The following is a 12,350-nucleotide window of genomic DNA, read 5'->3' as shown; positions in this document are numbered from 1 at the left end:
TATATATATAGTATAATTTTGACTTAATTAACCACTTTGACTGTGTTATTCTTTCACCAAATGGCCTAATCGATTTCTCAATTAGTTGACAATTATTTCAGTAATCGATTAATCACGATTAATACGATTAATCGTTTCAGCCCCCGTTATATTTGAATTATGAATAAGATGAAGAGTTGAAATGGATCTAGTGACACCAATAAATGTATTTTTGCCAATATTCTAATGAAGTTGAGTAAATTTCATTGTAAAATCTTAAATAAATCAGTGATTTTAGCTTCCAATATAAATTCCATTTCCTCTGAGAAAAATATGTTGCCTTTTTTTTTTACATTAAAACAACAAAACCTACATTTTTATCTCTCATCTGACAAAGCAGAAGTGTGCAAAAGACAAAATCTTACCAAGTATTTCTAGTTTCCAGTTCAAATACTCACAACAAAGTTTTGGCAATATGTAGGAACTTGTTTTAAGCTAATAATTCCTTAATATTGATAAAAAGTGGTACTGGCAGATTATTTCCCCCATAATAAGAAATTAATATTTTACATGGTAAATAATTTGCCGTTGGAACTATTACTTTTTCATCAATATTAAGAAATTACTTACTTAGAACAAGCTCCTGTGTAGCTTCCGAAAAGTTACTTGTAAGTTTTATTTCCAGTAAACTAAGAAACTGGAAACCAGACAAAATACTTGGTAAGACTTTGTGCTTTTGCAGTGTAGTGTGTCAGTCTCGCCTGAATGCCTTTAGTAAACCAACAAGTTTCACTGTTCACTTTTAAGGCTGCAACTATCAAAATCAAAATCATTTTATTACTTGAATAAATTGACTGAATTTTATCAGAAGCAAGAATTAAACAACTCCTGAAAGTTTTAATCTGCACTTAAAACGATTTAGCTGCAGTTATAACTCTGAACAAATTGATAACAGCTCTTCATCCCCCTTAAATTTTTGTCTGGGTTTTGTTTTTGTCGTTCGCCTGTCTCGGTTTGGGCCGTAGGGAAAACATACTCGCATGCATATTTCTAAAAGCGGTGATCTGTTTAGATGAATAAAAACAAGCTATGAAGTCACCATCACTAATCATCACCGCATTGTTGATCTCCAGAGCAGGCAGTGAAGGTGCATTTCAGGCCATCAGCAGCAATGAAACGCATGAACAGAGGAGGAAGAAGAAGAAATTACTTCACTTATTGTGACATAAAACAGAGAATGGAGAGCAGAAACCCCCAAAAAGCAGAAAATTACAGCTTCCCTTTGAGTCCTGGCAGACTGGAGCGTTTGTTCTGCTAGTCGGCAGAAAAAGCACAAAGTGTTTGAGACATGCAACAGTATTTCTGAGAAAAAGGTCTGGGCAGACTGCTGTGCTGGAATATTTTCATTCACAAATCAATAACTTGGTTACTACCACTCCAAGGCGAGTAAATCTTTCTCACAGACTTCCAGTACTTTTATTTTTCCTTCATCTATTCATCTTGAAAAAATGTATTCTTCTACCTAATGCTGTGCAGATTAATTAAGCTAATGGGTTTTAGAGCAACTGAGAAAACATCAGTAAATGTTTATTTCCCGTTTTTTTAATGTTTCGTTGCTGGCGTCTCCTGCTTTTGGTTTATGAATTGCACTGGTTATTTCCTGCTTTGACAATTAGCTTAGTTTGGCTCAAAAAGACTTACCTGTCAAATTAAAGGTAGTACAAAAAGTAAAATGTGTGGAGAATGAAAAACATTGAGAATTAAACAACAGATCTAAAGAAGTAATGAGGTCTAACTTATCTACATATACTGTTTAAACGTTTTTCTCCTCATTGTCGAACTTTAAATTAGACCAGTTCTTTCTGTTTTAGGAGAGTTAAAATCACAAAACTTATTTCAATTTGCTTAAAATAACGAGACTTTTTAAAAAAAGAAAGTTTGTGTAAGTTTCTTCAAATACAGAATTGTAATCACTAAGATTACTAAACTATTTGGGAAAAGCCCAGATGATGATGTCATGACCCTGTAAGCTTCTGATTAAAGGGGAGGATTAAAAACTTAATTAGAGAGCGGTATTGACACAGTAACAATAACCTTTGACAATTAAATCAATAAATAGGCCAGTAGGCTTGCCTTGGAGGAAAATGACAATACAAAGTTTTTAAATTGTGTTAAATCTTTGGATGTATTTTAATCAACACCTCAAACACACGGCTTCCTTCTGTGACATTATCTACAGAAAATCTAAAGAAATCAGCTAAGATATCCGGGAGAAAAACTGCTGACCTTTATGACTCCAGGTCTTCCCTGGGTGTAATTTCCAGATACCTGTGAAGGTGACCTTCATGCATGAGCTGCATGAGAATATGGAGGAAACTAATAACTGATCTACAGCAGTGGCAGCATCATGGTTTGTGGGAGTTTTCCTGCAGTAGGGAGGGACTGGTGCACTGCTGGCACCAAGAGGAAAGAACATAATAGGGAAATACTGATGCAACATGGAGAGTGGTTTTTAATCCTAATTTAAATAAAACTGTTAAGCAAGATATCAGAGCTTGTTTAAAGTAAATTGACGAGTTTTACGCAAAACATATTTACAGATTATTGTTTTTTTATATCTAAAATAAACGTATATTTATTTGGTATGGTTTTGGTTTAATTGTTCTGAATTTGTTTTGTTTTTTTCAGGAAATGGCTCTCTTTTTTGTGTCTGTAAACTCCAGTTAATCGATTGTTAGCTGACGATTATTTTAATAAATGATTAATCACGATTAATCAGCCGTAGTCTGGTTTTAACTTTACTTCCTGTTTTTACAGGTAACATGTCTCTGAACAGCGCAGCGGTGAGCTCGTCCAGTGAAGACTCCTTCCAGCCGCAGGACAAGCTAACCATGACGTCTCTGCACCACAACAGTGTCCTCTACAGCCTGAGCAACCAGACCGCCATCAAGAAGGAGCCTCTGGACGGCGGGATTTACTCCTCGTACCACGCCGGGCTGCACCTGGACCCCAGCGGTCAGATCAGCTACACTAGCCCCGACTCGGCCTCCAGCCACGCCGCCGCCGCCACCACCGACGCCACCGTCAGCTCGTCCAGCTCCGAGCCGGAGGTCTACACCACCCTCACCAACAGCACGCCTCTGATGGCTCCGACGGACCAGGACGCCCATCACCACCTGCAGCCGGCGGAGTACCTGGGCTCCCACGAGGTGCACCGAGGGGCCCCGCACTCACACCTGATGGGCCCCAGGATGAACAGTGACTACATGAACCTGCCGGAGAGCAAGGCGGACGGCTCAGGGCCCGGGGGGATGAACGAGATGGTGCGGGCGATGTGCGGGGAGCTGGAAGAGGGGAAGGAGCTAGCCAAACTACAGACTGTGCAGATGGACGAGGGCATGTCCGACCTTTAACCTCAGACTTTGAAGCACTCACATCCACCTAGGCAGTCATATGAGGAATCTTTTTACTCTTCTGTGTGCGTGTGAGTGTGTGTGTGAGTTTTTAAGCATTGATTTCCTTTAAATTATTTGCTTTTATTTTCACTTTTGAAATGCACTCTAGTCAGAAAGGATCCGTGTGGGTGGGCTGCTTCAGCTTTTTACAAAAACGTAAAAATAAAAGAGGCTGTGACGTGTTAAAAAACGTTCATGTGAAGAACCAGTGAGGCCTCGTCCACATGTAGCCGGATATCTGAGAAAACAAATAAATTTTTATAAGTTATGCTGTTTCATCCACACGAAAACTCTGTTTAATATAACTAAAAACAATTACGTTTCAGATATATTAAAAATTAAACTCTGTATTTGTGTTTAGGGTCCCATGTATTACAGTTTGCGGCAAATAATGCGCCAATGTATCCACAAACTTGCTTTAACATGATTCCCAAACAGCATCGTTTTGTATTTTATTGCCTTTATATTCTAAAAAGCTATTTAAAAGTAGTTCAACTTGTAAATCCGTCTGCACAAGTGAACCTCCAGGCGCCATGTTTGGCTCCTAACAGAAAGTAGTGACCGTTTTGAAGCGATCTGATTGGCCGACGTATGTTTTAGTTTTGTGCTACACTGCCCCCTATGGGTTTGGCGTGTTTAATACAACGCGCAGGGACGTAACCGGTCCCTTGTTTTCGATATTAATTAACAATATGGCGGAAATATTTACGACGGCGAATTAGGGTCATCCTAGACAGTAGAGTTTTCAGCAGAAAAACTCTGAAATTTGAGATTGATTTCAGAAAATTTCTTGAAAAAACAGGGAAATTTCTTGGGTCTAAAAGTTGAAAATTTCAAAGAAAAAAAGTTTTTTTGGATTAATCTTGTACATTTACCACAAAAAACAAGGAAATTTTTTAGCTCTAAAAGTTGAAAATTTGCAAGAAAAAAAAATTACATTTTTAACTTGATCTCAAATTTCCTACAAAAAATAAGAAAATTTCTGGGCTCCAAGTGTTGAGAATTTGCAAGAAAAACTCAGAAATTTTGAGATTAATCTCAGAAATTTTTTTAGAAAAATCATGGAAATTTCAGAGTTTCAAAAGTAAAAACTTTTCAGCTTTTGAACCCGAGAAATGTACCAAAAATGTTAAATTTTCAACTTAGAAAATTTCTAAGAACAGACACAACATTTCTGAGTTTTTTGGTTGAAATTTACTATCTACAACAGCCCTAACAGAATAGTAGATATTTGTTTTTTAAAAGACCCGGCTACGTGTGGACCAGGCTTTAAATTGCTCTGAGCGATGAGAAGTAGCCGCTGCATTGAGCCTGAGCTTCTTTAAATGAGCATTTTTATAGACAGCACCTGCTACTTCCTGTTGAGTGGATGTGATCTGCAGAAGCAGGTGCTGGAATGCCTCGGGTCACATGACCGGGATGTTCCTCCAAACCAAATGCATCATGTGGGTCGAACCAAAAAGGTCACTCTGGAGGGTGGAGAGGGAGAAAGCTACTAGCTGAGCAGCTTCACTGAAGGACTAGAAGGAATTGGTGAAACACAGAAAAGTTGCTGATTTAGGAAGAAAAGTGTCCTTGAGGACACATTTTAATGTCTCTAAAAGCTTCTCAAGTCCATACAAAATGCTGCTTTTGCGTTTTATAACCTATTAGAAACCTTGACTGTGGAAGAGTGAAGACAAATGTGCCTTTCGGCGGCTAAAAATACCCAACAGCTTGTTTCTTGTTTGGCATTTGCGCTATTGCCGTGGCATTACGATGTTTGAAACAACCACTGTGCTGGACGGGTTGCCATGCGCGGCTCATCCAGAAGACATGAACGGGTTGCCATGCGCGGCTCGTCCAGAAGAAATGCCGGCTGCTGCAGCCCTGGCTCCTGTTCCCAGGCCCATCATCAAGTCATGACACAAACACAGAAGCGATGACGTCTTTCATCCTGAGCCGTTTGAGCTTCAGGGTTCCTGCAGAGATGGAGTTTGAGTTCAGTCTTTTTCCCAAGAGTGGATAAGTTTGATAAGCAAAACAAAATAAGATTTTTGGAAAAATATTTGTTTTTCTAGACTTTTTACCCATCCCACTATCTAAATGTAGTATCCTTCCTTCCTTTCCTCTCTTGTTCCTCTCTTCCTTCCTTACCTCCTACCTAACTTCCTTCATTGCGCCCTTCCTTTATTTCCCTTCATTGCCGTTTTTCATGTTTTCTTTCATCCTTGTGTCCTACATCTTTCCTTTCTTCCTTATCTTCTACCTAATATCTTCTATTGCGTCCTTCCATACTTCCTTGCATCGTTTCTTGGTCATCCTTCCTTTCTTCTGTCCTTTGTTTCCTAACATCCTCCATTGTGTCCTCTTTATTTCCTTGTGTCTTTCACTGGTGTCTTTTGTGTTTTTCTTCCATCCTTGGATCTTTAATTCTTCATTCTGTCTCCTTTCTCGTTTATTTGTCTTTCCCTTCCTTCCTTCTTTACTCCCTTGTTTCCTATCATTTGTGTCCTTTTATTTCCTTGCAGCCTTCATTATTTTCTTTCCTTGTGTCCTTTCTTTTCTTCCATGTCCTTCTCCCGTCCTTCCTTGTCTCCTAAGTAACTTCCTTGTGTCCTTTATTTTCTTGCATCCTTCGCTGATGTCTTTTGTTTTCCATCCATCCTACACTCTTCCTTCCTTCTTTCCTTTCTCCTTCCATCATTTGTGTCTTTTTTACTTCCTTGGACATATTATTGGTTTCTTTAATGTTTTCTTTCCTTTTCTTCCACCCTTGTGTCCTTCATTGTCTCCTTTCCTCTATCTTTCATTGTGTCCTTGTTTCCCTATTCAAAGTTTATTCACTGTAGAAAGTAAATCCAAAGTAACTCTTTTGTGTTTTATATTTTAAAATGAACATAAAAGACTGAGTTTGGGAAACTCCTGAATTTCTACATGAAATGTGTAGGAACCCGAGGGGTTAACTGGCTTTAAAACAAAGCCAGGCTGAAACGGCTTTAGGATTTAAAAAATGATTGAAATCATTTATCTTTGCACAGCATCAAACTATTTCATTAAATGAGTGCCTTTTAACATTTGCTGTGAGGGATTCAGTCAAAGTGGAACAGAAATCAGCTCCAGAGGTCTGCAGCCTCTGCCTGAAGGTTTCCTTAAAGGGGACCTTTTATGCAAAATTCACATTTTGGTCGTTTTTATGCTTCCATTTGTGTCTCCACTGCTTCTAAAAACAGCACAACCATTAAAAAATATTTTTCTGAAAAGAACTTAATGTTTTTTGGTGTCTGGAAAGTGAGCCATTTCAAAAAGTAACATTTTACAGGCGTTACACCGTTACCTGCCAACCCAAGCAAAGTCAAGCCCGTTGCCTAGTAACCCATGTGGAGCTCCAGCACGTTTGGTCAGCTGGTTTTACCGCTGTATCCGCTGCACAATGGCTGCTAGGAAAAAAAATCAGTGCTTTGTTGATGATTTACCATCCAGAAACCCCTTTCTACATTCTTGTTGACTGCGCAGAAGGTTCCACTTCTGCTTTTTAAAGATGTACAGTTGTATAATTGCACATCTGTTGGCAGCCATTTGGGTTGGGGGCGTGGCCAGCAGAAGCTTATTTGGACTTTAAGTAACAGAGACACTAAAACAGTTGATTCTTATAGGGGCTCAAAATCGACTAAAATCTCATCTAAGAATGATTTTGTGCATAAAATGTGACAGACATGTTTTGATTGAGCCCATCCTAACATGTCAATGGAAGCATAATAGGTGACCTTTAACTGAAGGCCATTTGTCCAACAGTTTCCCAACAGGACCTGAGGTTCTTACATGAACACATTTCAGCCTTACAGCCAACTCATCACATGTTTTCATGCCTTCCCGTCTTCAGGATGTCTGAGCGGACCTTTCAGTGAAAGTATCCTCAGTGCTTTAATGGTATAAACCAAAAATTATGAGCAAAAAGTCTTTTGTTGTTGTTTTTTTTTTTAATCTTAGCTTGAATTATATGTTTGTTATCTGAAATTATGTGAATGTATTTTTCTAAATCTACGTACTGCAATAAAAGTTTATATTTATAAAAACGTAAAAAAAAAAAAAAAAAAAAGACAAAGAAGAAGGCAGTTTTATTCCTGATGTGATTTTACGATGACTGATAACAATATGGGATCATGGAGATTTTAGCGACACAGTAAGCCTGTAAGGAATGTGAGTTTACAACAGAAAGCACATGTCCTCCCGATATTTAAAAGTCCAGCGTTGCCAGATTGAAAGGACGGCGAGGGGGGACGCATGCAGTAATCCAGCAAGCCTTCTGCAGCTTTCTGCAGACCTGTGGTGATGGTTTACACATGCTCCACAACCTGGACTTCATTAGGCCTCCTTTTCTCATCTCAGCCTCTGTAATTCAAATAAACAGCAATGAGATTTCCAGAAGTAAAGCTCCATTTGGGTGGGGGGTCCAAAAACTTCCCTCAGCTCAGGCCAAACCAAAAGCTTTTCCCCTGAAACGAAGGCCAAACCCCACCGCCTCGACATGTGAGCTGCTGTCACTCACTCAGCTCTTCCTGCAAATTTGGGGGAATTTACTGTAAATTTCCTGTTTCAATAAGTGTCCACACTGCAAAAACACAAAATCTTACCAAATATTTCTAGTGTAAATATCTCTCTACACTTGAAATGAGACAAAACTAACATACAAGTAAGATACGGGAGCTTGTTTAGAATAAATAATTACTTTTAAAATAATTTATTCAGTAATGTCTTGTACATTGGGTGCTGGTTTTTGTTTTTTGTCTTTCTGAACAATACAAACAAAACTCCTCCCACACTGCAAAAACACAAAATCTGACCGAGTAGTTTTAGTTTAGCTTCTAGTGCAAATATCTTAACTTCCAAGTAACTTTTCAGCAAGAAATAGGAGTTTGTTTTAAGTCAATAATTCCTTAATATAAATGAAAAATTATTGGTTCAATTATCAGATTATTTCACTTATAGCAAGACTTTTTTTCCATGTTATAAAATAAACTTTTCGTCAATATTAAGGAATTATTTACTTAAAACAAGCTCCTTTATCTTCCTAAACAGTTTCCTTTAAGTTAGTTTTGTCTCATTTCAAGTTTACTGAAATATTGGTACGAGAAAGTAGAATGAAAATACTTGGTAAGGTTTTGTGTTTTTGCAGTGAATTTCTGAAGGAGAAGACAAAAAAAACATTTGTAAAAGTAACATTTGTTACTTTTACAAATGTTAAAAGTAACAACATTTGTAAAAGTAACAAATGTTACTTTTACAAATGTAAAAGTAACTTGCTGGATCATTATTATGATCCAGCAAGATCATAATAATGATCTTAAGATCATAATAATGATCTTGCTGGATCATTATTATATCCAGCAAGATATAATAATGACAAAAAAGCACTATTTCCACTGTTTGATTATTTTATTTATAACATGGAAAAATGTCTTCTTATGAGTTAAATAATATTTTTAAAGGATGTGCCTCAGTGTCAGGAGATAGAGTGAAAACAAAGTGGTCCAAGTACACAGCCCTGCGGTGCGCCCCGTGGTAAAACCACTTTCTGGATGATTTTTTTAACATTAACCCTCACTGGGATTTGTTTAAATTTGCAGTGGAACTTGTACTTTCTTTTATCAATTTTAAAGAATTACTTACTTAAAACTAGCTCCTATTTCTCACTGAAAAGTTACTTTAATGTAGTTTTGTCTCATTTCAAGTCTACTAATTTATTGTCAGTGTGACCTGGGCGGAGAGACAAGATGGAGGCATGAATGTCATTTTTTAAAATGTTTTTCTCTGTGGATCTGTGGGATAAGATCCAACGGCTGACCTAAATAAACAGAGGCTGCTTGTTTGTGCTCACCGTTGAGGTTCGGCGAATGAGGGAGGGGAAAATGGCAGCGACTATAGCGGGAAGCAGGGAGGGAGAGGCAGGCACCCAGGATAAAGTTACCTGTGCACAGGTGACCTCGTCGCCATGGGCAGTGGATTAGCTGATTGTTGGGTATCGGGTGACTCCTCCTGTAATATTGAAGAGGGTGAAAACAGCTTTGTTGGAGCCCAGAACAATATCCCATTTGCAGCAGAGGCTCCGCAGTCTGCGGCTCTCACGGGGAGGAGGCCAGAGGAAAAACTCCAAATTCAACCTTTTGTGTTCAGCAGAACAAAGATGGAAACCAGAAAAACCGGGATAATCCTATATCTTTGAATCAGTGGGTCATTTTGTCCACAATTTAAATCGACAAACATAAAACCTGAGCTGTAAAAGAGAGGGAGCTCCTCCCAGAACTTTGGCCTTATTAAAAACACTGACCCCTGATCTTTCAGATGGTTTCAAAGCTGACATTTAATGCGGCGCAGCAGACTGCAAGCCGCATGTAACATGACCTGGGGAGCAAGGTACTCCACCACTCTACGTCCCACTAATGAGAGGGCAAGGGGTCAGCGGGTACCAGCCGGCTGCAGACCCACCACTTTTAACCAACCTGGTTCTGCCAGAAACATCGTCTGTTTGCTCCGATACTCAGCGGCGGAATCAGATATGTTGTTTTAGAGGGAAAGTATTACACATAATCAGTGGTGGAGAAAGTACTCAAAAAATGTACTTAAGTAAAAGTACAAATACACAGACAAAAATGTACTCAAGTAAAAGTAAAACTACCACATTAACATTTGTACTTAAGTAAAAGTTAAAAAGWMYKGYTTTTAAAAATACTTAAGTATTAAAAGTAAAAGTACTTGCTSAATGSATTRCCTAATCRCTAATATCATTAAGTGTACCGATCGTATTTAATTTTAATACATTAGAAATGTGCCATTTTAATGAACAATGCCACAGATAAAGCATGTTTTTATTGTGTTTACTCTGTAACATAGTTTAGACTGAGATATGTGATTCTATGCATCATAATTTCAGGGATGGAAACATCTTGTCTCCTGTCCTAACATAACATGAACTTCACTTTTTTTGCCACTAGTGGCTTTTATTTTGAAAGAAATCCAATAGAAAGGGGATGGAAAGAAGGTGGGTGGGAGAGGACAGGCAACCAAGGATCCAGTAGCAGTGTTGTAGTCAAGACCACCTACCCAAGACCAGCTACGGGACACAAAAAAATTAAGTTTACCTATCAAAATTGCTTCTCAAATTGATCTGAAAGATCCACATTCCCATAAAAAAGAAAACTATATTAAATACTTAGAGCTGAAATAAATTTTATCAGTAAAGATCCGTCCAGAAGAATCGGATCGTTCCTGAATGTCATATCAATGCAGACTTTGGTCACAGCGTTGTCCCATATACACACACAATAATTCAGTGCATGAGTGACAACTTTTTTTCATAGCAGATGCAACATGTGTCTCTGTACAGCTAGCTTTGCTAGCATCACGTCCACGGAGCTTACCTTTCTTTAAGCTTTCCTTCAAAGTGACGCTAAAAGTTGGACAAAGTCCCCACCGTCTGTGAAAGCGAAGCACTGCTGATTTTACATGTCGCCATATCTTATGATTTATAAGATTTATATGATTTATTCAGGGCTATTATATTACTGACGATTAGACAGACATCTTCTCCCGCTCAGAGGAAACCATTGCGCATGTCTGGAGTTCCGCGTGCGAGTAAAGGTGGAGCCGATGGGTGACAACAGACACTAAGTCACGTTATTGCTTGGATTTTACGGCGCCACCTTAAATCCCTGAACTTAACATTTTAACAGAAAAAAAGCGCAACGCGACTTGGATGTAATGAGTAACGCGACAGTTTTGTAGAAATGTAGTGAAGTAGAAAGTACAGATACTTACTGTAATATGTAGTGGAGTAAAAGTAGAAAGTACCTATTATTAAATCTACTTAAGTAAAGTACAGATACACAAAAATTGTACTTAAGTGCAGTAACGAAGTACTGTACTTCGTTACTTCCCACCACTGCACATAATACACATTTTATATGTTTTTATACTTCCATTTTGATTTCTACTGCTTATAAAAACAACACAAGGGTTTACAAAAAAAGACATCCAGCTGTTTTTTCGGCAGTAAGTAATTTTCTTTTTGTTTGTTTGTTTTTGGTGTCTGGAAAACGAGCCATTAAAAAAAAAATAGATTGTTGAGTCACAATCTATGGTTAATGCACAGTTACCTAGCAACCCCAGAACTCTAGGGGTTGCTAGAGTTAGTTACCTAGCAACCCAAGCTGGGCTCTTGCACATTCAGTCAACCGTTATATGCGTTGTACAATGGCTGCTGGAAAAGACAAGCGCTTCTTTGTTCATTTACCATTCAATGTAACCATTTGTTACATTGTTGTTGGTTGTGCAGGAGGCTCTAAGCCTGCTTTTCTAAGATGCACGGTTGCATAATTGCGCATCTGTTAGCAGCCATTTTGTGCCAGTGTAAACATGGAGTAGGGGGGCGTGGCCAGAAGCAGTTTATTTGGATTTAAAGTGACAAGAGGCAATAAAACAACTGCATAAACACAAAATCTTGCCTATTTTTGTTCTAATTTCTACCACAAATATCTTAGTATACGTAAAATATGACTAAACTAACTTACAAGTGACCCTTTAGCAATACATTTGAGCTTGTTTTAAATCAATAATTCCTTAATATTGATGAAAAAGTTGTAGTGCCTCTGGTAGATAATTTGACATAAGATGTGCAAATGTATTTTTATAAGTGAAATAATCTACCAGAGGAAGTAATAAGGAATTATTTACTTACAACAAGCTTCTACATTTGGTTAAAAAGTTACTTTTGAGTTAGTTTTGTCTCATTTTAATGTACAAAGATATTTTCACTAAAAATCCAACCAAAGACATTTGGTTAGATTTTGTGTTTTTGCAGTGAATGAATTATGTTGTGTAAAAAATAAAAAAACGTAACAGACATGTTTTGTGTGGATCCTAAACTGTTCTCAATAGGTC

General features: G+C 38.0%; 1 protein-coding gene and 1 long non-coding RNA gene across 2 annotated transcripts in view; one reads left to right on the top strand and one right to left on the bottom strand.

Moving 5' to 3' along the window:
* Window positions 1-6,288, top strand: part of six4a (SIX homeobox 4a) — a 10,929-nt gene extending 4,641 nt beyond the window's left edge. Inside the window, exon 3 of the mRNA XM_008400034.2 lies at window positions 2,797-6,288. Within this exon, the coding sequence (XP_008398256.1) occupies window positions 2,797-3,392 (596 nt within the window). The 3' untranslated portion in view covers window positions 3,393-6,288. The remainder of the gene's footprint in view (window positions 1-2,796) is intronic.
* Window positions 6,289-7,516: 1,228 nt separating this feature from the next.
* On the bottom strand, window positions 7,517-9,681 carry LOC103458903 (uncharacterized). Its single transcript, XR_532640.1, has 2 exons — window positions 9,382-9,681; window positions 7,517-7,805 (listed from the first exon to the last, which is right to left on the bottom strand). It is a non-coding gene; the product is annotated as an uncharacterized LOC103458903 (long non-coding RNA).
* Window positions 9,682-12,350: the final 2,669 nt, after the last annotated feature.

This window comes from Poecilia reticulata, linkage group LG22 (assembly GCF_000633615.1).
Source record: "Poecilia reticulata strain Guanapo linkage group LG22, Guppy_female_1.0+MT, whole genome shotgun sequence".
Taxonomy (NCBI): Eukaryota; Metazoa; Chordata; class Actinopteri; order Cyprinodontiformes; family Poeciliidae; genus Poecilia; species Poecilia reticulata.
This window is presented reverse-complemented; position numbering and strand designations above follow the sequence as displayed.